Raw genomic sequence first — 15,144 nt, 5'->3', positions numbered from 1 at the left:
ACTTTAATTTCTTGACAATTATGTGATGATAATTTAATGGACATTTTTTAATATTGCTATATCATTTCTCAACGTGTCTAAAGTATGTCCCAAGTTATTGCTTCCATCACTTGTTGATGCTTTTTAATAAAAATACCCATACCCGTGAAAGAAATACAGTTGAAATCGATAAAAGGGAATGTATCCAAGATATCTTCATTGAACATTTTTCATTTTTCACTCATAAAAGTTCACAGGAACATAAACAAATTTCTCATGGAGATCTATAATTAAAAATGTTTACATCTTTTCTCCATTCGGAAGGTCTCGGGATACCTCGCGCAATTTTTCAACGTTATCATCCCGGCTTATTAATGGCTGATGCAATGCAAAATGTTCGTAGACTTTCTATTTTTGGATGTGTATTGCAACCTGAAGCGGTAGAGGGGGCGTTTCAAAACAGATAATCTGGACATTTTTCATATTATTGGATGAACTTAGTTTGAGCACAAAGGTATTTATGATTATCAAACTATCAAGCAAAAAGTGACGGAAGCAAAAACTCGGGACAGAGTTTAACAGCGACAAAACAAAACATGCGATGAGACGTGTACCATGAAAAATAGAATAAGACTGTATAAGGAATATTTTTTTTATTTTCGGCGATTCACAGAAGCTATTTAAATTTACTAGTATGTATAGGCAATAAATACAATTTCGCAAATAAATGTATTTACATAGTTGAAGCAGATGAAGCGAAAAATCTACAAAATAAAAAACAAATTAAACAAAACAACAACAGCCAGCATTATTTGGAAATGTTAATGGATCAAATGTCTTGGGACCGGAAGGCCCGGCCGATGGACCGGAAATCACGGTGTGTGTTATGATGCATACGTACAACTATATGCGTTATTGATTACAAAATCAGGTAAATATTAATTGTCAAATTGACCTCAGAATACCTGTAGATGAGTACGAACGTGTACCACAGACAAAGAAGATCATCCAAATCTGCTGCCAGATTTAAAAGGCGGCATTGTGAGGCCCGATAATCAGCCAAGCGCTCTACTGATTGTGTACTGGTTAATTAAAGACTTGAATGATAGCTTACTTAATATATAACCTACAATTTATTTAACAGTATCTCTTTTCTCTGACAATCATGGCTAGTTTACAGATTATCTTTGTGTTTGGGATTTTATTCCACTTATTAGGTATGATAATAAACTATGTGTATATAAAATAAGTGTATAAGTTGTCACAACAGATTAAAGAGTTCTTAAAGTGTAAAGCTTACATATTTTTGTTTTGGGTAAAATATTATCTATAGATTAAAATGCGCAGTATTGAAATGACCAGGCACCATAAGAGTAACAATGTATACAACATTTTAAAACAGATCATAAAGTCAGAATTTCTGAAATGTCTGAAATGTCGGCGTCAGTCAATCATCTTTCATGATGATGGAGTAAACTGCAGGTCAGTAGTTTCTGGTCTGAAAAAAATCGGATGGAGATCCAGGTCGTCCATTTTTTTCTTTTTCTTCAGATTTAGCGCTACATACCTGCAGCTATCCCGAATCTTGATGCTCAAAAGTAAAGGTCGCGCGATACCCATATACCCATCAATAAAAAGATGGACAAAACCTTGCAATTTTTGTCAGTATAAACTGTATATTCGATCGGTACCCTAGCCTTGTCACTTTTACCTACGGTAATTATATCGCATTTTTAGAATCACCATTTTGTGCAGAACATTCATTGAAGATGTATTAAAATCATTATTTCTCGGTGTAGGTACTTTAAATTATGTCTTTCCTTCTTTCAATGTGGAAATACCGATTGACGTTTTTATGTTTCCAGGGTTTCTCAGTGCTTCCTGTGTGTACAAACTAGATGATAGTGGCAGTAGATACGTAAGCTGTGTACAGCATTACGTGGACAGTGACAGGTTGTAAGTAACACTCCCAACACCACAGGGAAAATCACAACCCTATCGATCACCACGGGGAAAATCACAACCCCATCACCACGGGGAAAATCCCCACCCTATCACCACGGGGGAAATCCCCACCCTATCACCACGGGGGAAATCCCCACCCTATCACCACGGGGAAAATCCCCACCCTATCACCACGGGGAAAATCCCCACCCTATCACCACGGGGAAAATCCCCACCCTATCACCACGGGGAAAATATTATAACAATTGTTTTACGTATGGTTTATTTTTGGAATACAAATATTTCTAATTTAATAAAAGATATCCTTTTTGCGGAAGAGTTGAGTTGAAATATTTACAATTTTTGTAAAAAGCTGTTTACCAGTAAATATCATTATGAAAATTCGCCAACACAATACAAAAACCATTTCCGGTTTTCAAGTTGAATACAACTAATTCGATTGACAGGACTGTTTCATTGTTTTAAATTTTTATGCAATTAAACTTTTCAAGTCAAGAGAAGGCTTTTCATAGAATAATAAGTCAATGTAAATAAAAACATCTCTTTTTTTACGAATTAAATATATTTTTCTATTCATAGTTATGCAAAACAGACGATATATGTGGGAAGTTTTTGACATTCTTATCAATAATACATGCAGTGTGCCTGTTTTTAATCGGAGTAACTGTTTTAAATCTAGGTCAGTGGGGACGGTCGCCGGGGCGGTGTTTGGGTGCCTGGCCTTCATTGGTCTCGTTGTCCTTGCTGTCACCATCTTTTGCTGGTGGAAGAAGGGGAGACAATCTGGAACTCAGAGAACTATAGCATCAACTTCAGGTAAAAGCACGACACGATCCAGATAAATTAATATCTCAAGGCACAATGACAACAAATGTTCATGTAATAGCACAACACAATTCAGATAAATGTAATGATTCAAGGCACAATGGCAACACTGTTCATGTAGTCCAGATGCAAGTAATGTTTCAAACCACAATAGCATCAAATCCAGGTAGCACCTAGTATAAGAGTTTGGGACTTACAAATCACTTCGACATATCCATTGTATTCAAGATATCACTGTTCGAGTTATCGTAAAGTGAATTATAGTAAAATACAATTCAGATGTAAAGGTACATTTTGATATGAAAATATATTTCATATCGAGTTATTAATTTGATATATAGTAAAATGCAATTCAGATGTAAAGGTACATTTTGATATGAAGACCATTACGCATGCTTTGTTGCATTAAAATTACACAATTACTATAACAATTCTTGTATTTAAGGAAAGAATTAATAGATACGTGTATAAACCAGAAACTGAACTTTTTTTATTCTTAAAACAAACAAAAAATACAATTGCCGATCGACTAGCCAAGAAGATAGACATAGGATCTGAAATATAATTATTTGTACAGGCACGTAGCATCGGGGGGGGGGGGGGGGGGGCAATGCCCCCCCCCCCCTACTTTTTCTCGCAGCAACTAATTTTTAAAATTTACCTTGAATTACCGGTATCATGGAGTTGCCCCCCCCCCCCAACTTTTTTGGGTGTATGTAAAAAATTGATATGAAAATAAGGAATTTAGGAGTGAAATGAAAGTTATAGATATACAACGCCAACCCACCTACCCCATCCCACCCCCACGGATTAGGATTTTGAAGATTTTGGGAAAAAATCAAAATTTCCCTCTCTTTTTTGGTTTGCTTGTCAAAAATTTTTTTTGGATGTGTCTGCCCCCCCCCCCCCCCTTTAAAAACGATGCTACGTGACTGTTGTAATTGTACATAATAATGAAAAAGTTGTTGCATCAAATAATGTTTGAGGCATATGTAAAATATCTCCGCACCCACAGTGTTGATACTGACGGTCCTTCCAATGACAACGTGAACAACCAGGAAACACTCGAAACAAACACACTTCCTGTCGGAAGGACAAGTGGCTGTCCCTTAAGGGGACTACAATAAATAAACCAAAAGTTTGTACGTGTTCTTAACGGAAATCTTAAAGGAGAGTCTTAATGTAAACTATGTATCGCGGGCCTTGAAATATGTATTTAATCTAAAAACAATTTGAAGGTGTGATCTCATCGTAAAAGCTACAATAACCCCAACTTCATATATGTTGTTTGGAAGGAACCCTACTGAACAGGCTTGCAGCCTTTTATTATCTAATATATGAAAGGCGTTTCAAAATTATCGTGGTTGAAAATTGGTCGTTAGACCCTTAGAGGTCTGAATTAGATCTTATGGCAAAATTAAATTTTCTTTGATTTGAAAGACGAGTAAAAACTTTTCAAGTGCTATCGTTTTATTTTCATATAAGTATGTTTCATGTAATAATAATTTTGTATACATGTATGTATATGGCAGTGTTGATATTGTCCTTTACTAATTTTCAGTCTTATAATTTATTATATTAAAATTATTGTACATAGACGTTTAGCATAAAATAATGCAAATACATAGAAATGTCTGAATTTTTTAATCAAAATTTTGCGAGAATTTTACCTTTGAAGCCATACATCTAAAATTTGACATCACTGACCCCCATGTTTTATTATGTCAAAATGATACATATCTAGGCAAACTGGATTAAGCTTATAAAATTCTTGATATTCAAAATGTTTTTATTTCAAATCAAATTGTAACTATTTTGGAAATTGTCTATTTTAAGTGCAATAATGTCACACACAAAATGCAGCTTCGTACAAATTTTTTTCGTAATCCCTCTATTCAGTGTGACCATTGTGCATAACTGAAAAAAATATTTCAAGAAAAAAAGTTTGCTTAATCAAAAATACTGACAACAAATCCTTATCAGGTTGAAATAGCATTTTAGGTGCAAAAAGGTCAAATTAAATTGGCCATAACTCATAGGGATGAACACTGACCTCCCATTATCTTTGTATTTTTTAAGTGTGTTTTGTCTACAGACTTCAATGATATACTTCTAAAAATTCTTGATACAAGAACATTAAGGAGTGGGATACTTAAGATTGAAATTTTTTTTAAAGACAGTAGTCCTTAGTATATAATTTTTATGACATATTAAATACCGTTGTTTTCCAGCGTCAAAGTATGCCGTGAGATCGAACCAAGCAGGTGCGCACCCTACCAACCCAGGTAACAACAGTCAATACTAATATATCTCACAGATTGGGATTTTCCATTCACTGTATCCAACAATAAACAACAGATTTCTTTACCTTTTCATCAAATTGTGGGAAGGCATTTATAGATTATATACTTATTTCTTTTTATCAAATGATAAATGAACCATCATGAAATGGAGACGTTACTGCGTTGTTAAAAGGATATTGTTATTGGGTTTGTGACACACTTTCACACATTAGATTATATTGTTTCGGATAATGTAGAGTATAAAATTCAATTACTGGGAACATACATTGCAGCTATCAGCAAGTTCTTAATCTAAAAATATTTCGCTTTTTATGAATGGTTTTAGATGGAAATGAAGACATTCCTACATTGTTCAAAGTTATTGAGGTTTTTTTTTTTCAATTAAGCAAATTCATGAAGCGACGCTTATATAACTCGAGAAGAGTCACTTTTTATTATGTAGGCAAAAGTATATAAAGTGCGATTATGAAAACAATTTGTTTGTTGGGGTCATTATAGATCCATGTGATAAATATGGTGTTTGCAATGTATTGTCTGGAAGTTCTAATATATCTTTAAAAAAAGTTCTATGAGCAAGAAAAAATGACAACAAATGTGATTTTTCATGTTTATTATCATTTTTTTTATTTCAATTCTATTTCTTACAGCACAGCCCCAAATCATAGTGACGAATACCGAAACTCAGCAAAACTATCCTATGACGTCAAAAGATGGCGCTTACACCATGCGCATGCACACTGGTTACGACCAATAAGCAGTGGAGAATTCTATGTTGTTGTTGTATTATTGCTCTATACTTTAAAACAAAATGTTGTGTGTGTCAATCAGTGTGTGACAGACTGGATCTAAAAATGTTGGTCGATTCCCTTTAGCTTGGTACTGCCCATCATTTAAATAATTTTATATATAAGCTCCAGGGCCGAGTATTTTACCAAGTAATTTGTATTTCTGTTGTTACTGTTGTTGTAGATTTTTTTAACAAATTCTCAATGCTGACAAATCAAAAACAATCATAAACATAGAGTATTCGTATCTTGATTTTCGACAAACTATTGCATTTAATAAATCTTAACATGTAATAGGACTTTAAAGAATAAGCATGATTTTTTTTTAGAATAAACTCTTTTGTTTATACGTGTATTGTAGATATAGTTCAAGGTGTTCTGTGATATTTTGTTTTGCATAGGTAGGGGTTTGCTGATTTTATTAAAAGAAACCCTCTAAAGATAGAAATGAGAAGTTTTGTAAGGTCCAATTTTACCTAAAATACTGTATTTTTATACCCATGATTGGTACATTCAGATTGTATAAAATGTTTTCCTGCATTTTGACGTTCTATTCACAACTTTAATTTTAAAGGCAAAACATTTGCTAATCTCAGAAGGTCTCATACGAACGTAAATCTTTGGACTGTTTTCTTTTCACAAATTTTACCTTTCCGTAAACAATAAGTGAGTTGCAAAACATATGATAAAATTCTTCACTTTTTTGTTTGTAACATCCTTTATGTGAATTTTCTTGAATCGTATACAGTTTATTTCTTTTATCTGCTTGACTTCGTATGTACATCATAGAATTGTCCCTCCAGTTTACAAATTTGTGAATACATAGTGTACATTTGTTACTTGAATAAACGATTTTTTGAGAGATGAATGGCTACTTTTTCTGTTCCGTCGAATTTGAGATGTTGATGGCTACTTTTTGTCGTACATGTATAATCTTCTGAATACTATGCTTTTCCAAGCTATCCTATTCTTTCAAATCAATTATGTATATTTTTAAAATAAGCTTCAGTTTTTGGTAATATAAATGCAAACAGGATTACTTTTTTTTATTTTTGAGGGTTTTTTTTATCAACAAGCACAATTTGTCGAAACACCAAATGAACGAAGCAATAACAATAAAAAAGAAGTCGGCGGATTGCATGAACCTAACAACAAATAATAAATCTGATAGCATGAAATAAATCCATCCGTCCATACTTAATATGTACTACATAGCTGATTTTGAAATGTTAAACCTTAGGATGAAAAAGTTCCAAACTTAGTACATGTTTATCGAATCAATTATCAAGTGAACAATTAATACGTTTTTCTTACGTCATCAGCGATGGCCTTTATTGTGTACAACCAAACTCCAAACCAGTCAAGTGTATTCTGGACTATATTTTTCTGCAATGGCTGGTCGTCTTTGATCTGAAAAAAACCACTGATTGAACTAAATGATAGTCAGTATACTTCAGTGCCGGTGACAATCTGTGATACGATCACAATTTCTTTGGCCTTTCCGAGCTCTGCCGGAAAGACGCGAGAACTGTGTGCGATAATCGGTAATAGCAATGGGCTTAGTACGCTCTAAGACTTATTCCTCTTCAATCTTCAAAACCTAAATAAAGGAAAAATTATTTGAGTGTTATGTAGAGTCTGACTCTATTTCAGATAATTTTCGTTAGTTTTTTCTTGTACTTTAGTGTGTTGCTTTATTACATTTACATTACTTTTATTTTCTACAGCCTCTCAGTCCTTCAATGTGTGTTGACTTGGTGGAGTCTTGTGTTGATTTGGTGGAGTCTTGTGTTGATTTGGTGGAGGAGTTTTGTGTTGATTTGGTGGAGTCTTGTGTTTATTTGGTGGAGTCTTGTGTTTATTTGGTGGAATCTTGTGTTGATTTGGTAGAGCCTTGTGTTGAGTTATCGGTGTTTCTGACTATAGTTTATTTTTCCATAGTCCATTAGTACTTAAATGTGACTTAGCGGTTGGCGTTTGTATAGCGGGGACTTAGCGGTGTTGAGTTATCAGCCTGACAGTACTCTGATTTTTCGCAGCCTATAGTACTTCAGCGTGTTGACTTGGTGGTTTTTGGACCTTGTTGTACTTAGGCATGTAGACTTTTCTTCTCGTTCAGTGTGTAACTTAGCGGTTTTCAGAGCCTCGCTGTACATAAATATTAGCGTGTTGACGTAACGGTTTTCTGAGCCTCGCTGTAGTAATTAAGCGTGTTGATTTGGCGGTTTTCGGAGCCACGTTGTATCTAGACGTGTTGACTTGGCGGTGTTTGGAGCCTTGCTGTACTTAAGTGTGGTGATTTAGCGGTTTTCGGAGCCTCGCTGTACTTTAGTGTGTTTATTTTGCGGAGTCTTGAGTCAGGTTATCAGACTCTGACAGTACTTTGATTTTTCGCAGCCTTTCAGTACTCAAGTTGTTGATTTTTCTTAGCCTGGCTGCACTTAGGTGAGTTGATTTGGCAGAGTCTTAAGTCAGGTTATCAGACTCTGGCAGTACTTTGATTTTTTGCAGCCTTTCAGTACTTAAGTTGTTGATTTTTCTTAGCCTGGCTGCACTTAAGTGGGTTGATTTGGCGTGTGTTTTGCTCTCCGCCGACAGACTGCCAAGCAAGGAGTGAGAGATGCCGGTCCCAGGAGACGGGAACCCATCGATCCGGGAGATGTGGGCTGCAGGCCAGACCAGCAATAGTGTGCACAGTACCCACAAGGTAAGATCACTGTTTACTCTCTACATCTAAAATAATAAAAAAAAATCAATCTTAAATTCATTTTTTATAAAACTAGCAACTTAAATCAACACCGTAGTGGGTACATCTCGAGGCATAAATGTTACTTTTATTCATTTAAATAAGACAATGCTGTAATTACTGTGTACATCTGAAATCGTAAATTCATGTTTTCGTTAGCTGTGAGTTCTTTGTCACTACCCTCATTGTCTGGTTGTGTATTGGATATTTGTTTGAATTAAAACCCCGATCATTGTGGCGTTTTTGGATGTTTCATTAGTTCCATGGTAAAAATGTTATTACAACAAGGATATTGTTGTGTTGTTTACATCTTTGTTTTGAAGCTGTTTTGTATTTCTTAAAACATCCCGTATTGACAGATATTAGTCTGTAGAAATCAACCTTAATGTATTTGGCTTCCTGTGTAAATATTAAAACCTATACCTTTTGTCACTCATGGACTGTACTCTATTTTTTGATATGTTGAAAGGGACACAAAACTTTTCTTTCGTCATTAAGGAATATTCTTAAAGAAAATTACTGCACATCGGGGCAGTAATGTACTAAATATGTATGCACACAGGAGTATTATTTTCCATGTGTAATCTAAAATTCGCTTGTAATATCCTGAATGTTCCGCGCAAACAGAAATGAAACATAAATTGTTAATAAGCAGTTACCCTAAAAGAACAACCCTTCATACACGCAATGTTTTCATTAAGTCTTCATCTACAACGGCTCGTCTTTTGATCATAATAATCATGTTCATCTTCTTCTGAGCATTGCACAGCCAATAGAAGCGAGAAAGCCAGACAATCAGTGATCGCAAGTGCCAAAATAACACAATTTTCAGTTTTAAGCATGATATATATGTCAGCAATCAATAGAAATCCTGGCGAGCAGGTCCTGAATTAACCTTATATGAAACAACAGGGTCGATACCGGTGGAGATCCCTGCTCACTTGGCCTGTATCTGGGCTGCATGTTTGATGCAGCCCCTCCCCCACCGGGACCAGACCAGTCCGCCATTATACAGCTCATCTCGCATGCAACCACTTAACTTAATGATCCTAGCGCAGTATATTTACAGATAGGAGGAAGGTTGACTAAATGTTTAATAACTCGTCCATATTTAAACTGACCTTTAATTCCTTTAGAATCCTCATACGATGTCTGTTTATTGATGTTTGAGATCTGTTTATAGTGCAATTACAATGTATAGCTGAAAAGCTTCTACGAATTTACATATCCATGGACCTAATGTATGAATTCTCTTTCCAGATCTTCCGGAGATGCGTAGCTTCCGGTCCGTTTTTCAGTGGACCATGAAGACGCTGGTCTTCCTGTTCGTCCCTGTGATGACCCTCAATAAGACGATAAGTACGACTTAGTCAGAACTCATTCGATAAATATTCATGAACAATCACCCCTGTGGCAATATAAATTGCCAATAACCATGCAATTTATTCTCCGTTTTGTTGGCAAACATTCTGATTAATTGAAATACAATTTCTTTCTAGTTCGTTTAGATACCACAGAAGAAAGAGACTGTGGCAGATTGTACAACATATCGTCTGAAAACGAGGTCCGCCTAGTGGCTACCGGAAGACTTCAATCTGGCACGTGTGCAGTGACGCTACGCATCGACAGTCACGACGACCTGCAGTGCGAGACAATTTGCATTAAGATGTCGGTTTCTCAGCTTCATACGTGTGACGTGAAGATGTTGTTTGTGCCTGTCACTTTCGACAAATCGGAAGTCGTGGACCCAAAGGTTGTTTGTCAAAATTCAGCTAATGATGATGTCCTCTCCATGCACTGGCGTCGGAAGCAAATTGAAAGTGGGGGGCTAGACTAATCCTCAGAAATATTGAGAAAAAAGTCATTCCCAAAATCATGGAAATCCTAATCCGGGGGGGGGGGGGGGGGGGGGGGGGGGGGCTAGTATGCTTCTGAGTCCAACTTCTCAATCTTTCAAGGTAAATTTAGGAACAATAATCTTTCCTGCGAGAAAAAGTGGGGGGGGGGCTGAACCCTCTATCATGCTATGTTTCTAATGGTTAGGTATAACTTTGCAAAAAAAGTAGGGGGGCTCATCCCCCCCTAGCCCCCCCCCCCCCCCCCCCCCGGTTCCGACGCCTATGCCATGAGGTAGCAACTATCTGTAATCATTACACCCCCTTAATTCAGCTAATGATGATGTCCTCTCCATGAGGTAGCAACTATCTGTAAACATTATACCCCCTTAAAAATTCCAAATAAACTCAAATTAAAACATTTCAGCATATTGCAGAAGAAACAGTTGAGATATTGAGTATAGTTTATACCAACAAAAATTGTATCTTTTACCACGAGACTCAACATGTTGTGCCATAAACATGTGGGTATCATGCCAGGTATAAAATTGCACCCAGAAGGAAATTGAATGAAATGTGAATGATACAGGGAAAATAAAGTAACAAAGTTATGACATTGAATATCATTAATTTTATGCATAATATTGAAACGCTGAGGTTGTCGTAACCCTTTTCTCGTTAATTTGCTTTGGTTCTACGATTTTATCTCCTTCCTTGTATTAGTGTTGCATTGCTATTAATGTCATTATCCTTTTCTTTTTATTTTGTAGCGTTACGATTGTCGTAACCCTTTTCCCGCCACTTGGTGTCCGTCTGCTGACGTTTTCTACGTCATAGTGACGGAGAGTAACCGCTACCCCCGGACAAGGGAGAACCTGTATCGGTTCGACGTCGATCTGACCCCTCACTGCGTAGCCAGAAAGGATAGAACGAAGGAACGCGAGGCTCAAATCTGTAAGTCCCCTTCTCTCGCTACTTGTCAACACAGGTGGCATTTCTCCAACAAAATTATTTGCTTTTTTGCATTACATTTGATTCACCGCAAAAAGCATTTATCAAATGAAAACCATTTACTGGTTTCCCTTACTACGTTTGGTTCAATAAAAAATATGCTGTGTTGCAACCACTATTGAAATAAAACCACTATTGAAATAAATTATTTCAATAGTGGTTGGGAATGCATTTCATTAGAAAAATCACTTTGCAACCACTATTGAAATAAAACCACTATTGAAATAAATTATTTCAATACTGGTTGGTAATGTATTTCATTTGAAGAATCACTTTGCAACCACTATTGAAATACATCCACTATTAAGATAAAATATTTAAATAGTGTTCAGGGATGTATTCCATTTTGAAAATCAATTTACAGACATTGTTGCAGTACAACTACAATTAAAAGTATGTTTTCAATCGTAGCTTAGAATGAATTTCTTTATTAATATTTCTTTGAAAATTTATATTTTTTTCTTTAGATTTCTCTTTCTACAAACATATCATGTCCTATGATATTATTGTGAACATCTTGTAAATTGCAAGAGCTTCTATTCAAACTCCCTGTATATTGAATAATTATTTATTGATAAATATTATTATAAATATCATTATAAATATAATTTTTTTTTCAGTAGGGGTTGGGGTGTACTTCACTACGACCACTATTGAAATAAATTATTTCAATAGTGGTTAAGGGCTCAATTCATTTCAACCACTATTGAAATAATTTATTTCAATAGTGGTTGGGAATACCTTTCATTTCAACCACTATTGAAATAAAGTATTTCAGTTTTATGTCTATTATTATGTCTGTTTGTTACACTTTCCATTCTGCTAGGGGAGTTTCTTAAGAAAAGAAGTATGCGTTATGAGATGATGAATTCCTTTTTGATTATGATGTTCTTTGATTTACCTCTATATGGTCATGTTTCCCATACCACCTGTCATCTGGAACCGAAAGTGTTATACACAGTCGGAATAATAGGCATTAAAATAACATCCTGCCACTATTGAAATATTTTATTTCAATAAAGGTTGTAATGTACCGCATCCTTAACCACAATTGAAATAATTCATTTCAAAAGTGGTTATAATGAAACGCATATCCAACCACTATTGAAATAATTTATTTCATTCAATATTGGTCTTAATGAAGTTCATCCCCAACCATTATTGAAATTATTCATCTTAATAGTGATATTCATTATTACATAAATCTATAATGATATATAAGCTATAAATTATTATTTTAAATACAGTGGTTTAAAATAGAAGTTCTGGCAATTTACAACGTTGTCTTCTAGTAGAAATAATTTACAATTTCCATAAAACATGATATATCTATAGAAAGAGAAAGGTAAAGAAAAAATATGAAAACAATCCTATATGTTAATCTGCGAGGATGGGTTATTTCTGCACAACAGTGAAAATCCTAAAATAATTACATTTATACATAGTCTTCGTTACTATTACCGTAAAATATGCAAGTCTTTAGTACCTTAATTGTGTATTTGAACTGTTTTTTAGATAAAAAGAAATGTATATGCATGTTTATCTGCGATAATTGATTATTTACTTCTACACAGCAGTGAAAATTGTAACATAATTGTGTATTTGATATTAAATAGTTTGCAAATATGATATAAAACTTCTTTCTTTTCAAATGTGTTACATAATAGTGATTACATAGTTAGATTTATTAGTAATTCATTCCCATTTACGATTAAAAATAATAAATTTAATAGTAGTTGAACTTTAATGGTGTCTGTAAAGTAGTGTTTATCATGAAATACAACCCCAACCTCTATTAAAATCATTACTTGGTTGTATTTCAATAGTGGTTGCAAAGTGATTTTTCTAATGAAATACGTCCCCAACCACTATTGAAATAATTTATTTCAATAGTGGTTTTATTTCAATAGTGGTTGCAAGGTGATTTTTCTAATGAAATACATTCCCAACCAGTATTGAAATAATTTATTTCAATAGTGGTTTTATTTCAATAGTGGTTGCAACACAATGCTGTCATTTTGCAATAAACGTTACAATGATGTGACTATTCTTTGTTAGATGACAGTTAAGTGACGACAAAGTCAAAAGTATCATGATATTTTATTTCATACTCTGTAGTCCTTTCAAATTCAAATTTTACGACCTGGAACATGTCTCAGAGTGAAACTGGTAGTTCCGTCATAATTCCGTGTTTTCATTACTTTACCAGTATGCAATGGTATTTATCACATAATTTTGTCATTTTTTATTACTAAGATAAAAAAAATTACCTTTTTGGATATATAGTGTATGTACACGTGTGCGTGTTATTGCAATTCTTCGATTTATTTTTTCCTCATATCACCTCCACAGTTATGGGTAGGTATAGCTATAATAGTGTACAGTAATGCACTGTGGTAATGTGTCGCCTTGTTGTCAAGAATTTCTAACTCATTGAATTTTCAGTCACGTGAAATATTTTTTAACTTTGTTTCTCTGTAGCGCACAAGTACACCGTGGAGAAGAGTGCCCGGGAACGCTGGATCTACATAGAGGGAATCGTCGTCAGTATATGCCTCGCTTCCATTTTTCTGGTGGCGCTGATCGTCTTCTTCTGCTACTACAGGGCTCAGAAGTCCAGCGGTCCGCCGCGCTGCGAGATTTCCAAGTCTTCTAGCAGAGGTACAATATGTACCTCTTTGGAGTGGGCTGCAAAACATTAAGTGTCTGTTCTTGAAGACTGTCCTCGTTTTGTCTTTTTTCTATTTAGCAAAGAAACTCATTTTTCTTTTACTCCAATTCGTTTTAAACACATGTGTAAGGTCTATATTTCGTTGTATTTTTTATTAAATATTTTCATACGCTACCGACTTTGGTGACTCGTAAATATAGAACTTTAACAGATACTGTTGATTACTGGTTTTCTGTTCTTTTTTCAGAACCAATTCTTTCTGCGGTAAAATCTAAGTTACCGTTCCGGTCTCACAAACGAAAGAGCCAAGGCACAGCAAGATCTTCTGAGAGCTATCATAAAATCGCTGACTCGGACCAGAGCTATAAACCGGAAGTGGAAGTGAGTGACATAATGCAGGACCGCACTGACTCGGCGTCGACGCTTGTGATAGGACAAGATCCAAAACGGATCGCAGAAAATCAAGTTTAGCAAAAACAGTTTTGGTTTATGCTATTGCATATTTTATGGACCCTATGATTTTTTGGAAATGTCTTAAAAGTATTAGATACACCGGATGCAAGTACATGTATTGCTTGGTCTGTGGTTGTTTATCTTTAAATAACTTTTGTCATTGTAGAATCTCTTGGTAGTTAATTTTTGTTTCCTCGGGGGGGGGGGGGGGGGTCTTTTTGGTTTTTTTAATGTTAAGTTTTTAAGATGCTTACAGGAATATATGACGTTTTTCATGTAACTTTACAAATCTTGTGTCTTTTATTGAAGAAACCCAATATTTATCTTTTTTTTTGATTTGATAAAAACAATTTATATTAAGATGTTTCTTATTTGTGTCTTTTTTCAAGTTATTCTGCTCAATTATTCTTAATCTTCATCTTACTTTGTGTCCCAGGGTGTATATGTATCTGAATATTGATGATATTCACAATTTGGCCTATAATCCATGGTTCTTGACGATATAAAGATTTAAGATGCACTGTAAACGTTGATGTATACTGACAATATCAATGGTTATATAGATGTACTC

The 15,144-nt window shown here is 34.9% G+C and overlaps 2 protein-coding genes across 2 annotated transcripts; both read left to right on the top strand.

The window, feature by feature from the left end:
• The first annotated feature begins 1,040 nt into the window (after positions 1–1,040).
• Positions 1,041–6,721, top strand: LOC128157855 (uncharacterized). Its single transcript, XM_052820512.1, has 5 exons — positions 1,041–1,196; positions 1,845–1,935; positions 2,624–2,760; positions 5,001–5,054; positions 5,720–6,721. Exons 1-5 carry the CDS (start codon positions 1,145–1,147, stop codon positions 5,824–5,826), a joined length of 441 nt encoding a protein of 146 aa, XP_052676472.1. The 5' UTR covers positions 1,041–1,144; the 3' UTR covers positions 5,827–6,721.
• A 1,764-nt stretch (positions 6,722–8,485) lies between these two features.
• On the top strand, positions 8,486–14,933 carry LOC128159713 (uncharacterized). The gene is made up of 6 exons (XM_052822897.1): positions 8,486–8,564; positions 9,864–9,962; positions 10,103–10,356; positions 11,209–11,392; positions 13,931–14,110; positions 14,368–14,933. Exons 2-6 carry the CDS (start codon positions 9,875–9,877, stop codon positions 14,589–14,591), a joined length of 930 nt encoding a protein of 309 aa, XP_052678857.1. The 5' UTR covers positions 8,486–8,564; positions 9,864–9,874; the 3' UTR covers positions 14,592–14,933.
• Positions 14,934–15,144: the final 211 nt, after the last annotated feature.

This window comes from Crassostrea angulata, chromosome 8 (assembly GCF_025612915.1).
Source record: "Crassostrea angulata isolate pt1a10 chromosome 8, ASM2561291v2, whole genome shotgun sequence".
Taxonomy (NCBI): domain Eukaryota; kingdom Metazoa; phylum Mollusca; class Bivalvia; order Ostreida; family Ostreidae; genus Magallana; species Magallana angulata.
This window is presented reverse-complemented; position numbering and strand designations above follow the sequence as displayed.

Bases quoted from the DNA above. Each gene is read 5' to 3' on its own strand.
- LOC128157855 (XM_052820512.1), top strand. From the start codon at position 1,145: ATGGCTAGTTTACAGATTATCTTTGTGTTTGGGATTTTATTCCACTTA. The intron at 1,936-2,623 runs GTAAGTAACACT...TTTTAAATCTAG, and splicing joins TACGTGGACAGTGACAGGTT to GTCAGTGGGGACGGTCGCCG. The intron at 2,761-5,000 runs GTAAAAGCACGA...GTTGTTTTCCAG, and splicing joins AACTATAGCATCAACTTCAG to CGTCAAAGTATGCCGTGAGA.
- LOC128159713 (XM_052822897.1), top strand. From the start codon at position 9,875: ATGCGTAGCTTCCGGTCCGTTTTTCAGTGGACCATGAAGACGCTGGTC. The intron at 9,963-10,102 runs GTACGACTTAGT...ATTTCTTTCTAG, and splicing joins GACCCTCAATAAGACGATAA to TTCGTTTAGATACCACAGAA. The intron at 10,357-11,208 runs GTTGTTTGTCAA...TTTATTTTGTAG, and splicing joins CGGAAGTCGTGGACCCAAAG to CGTTACGATTGTCGTAACCC.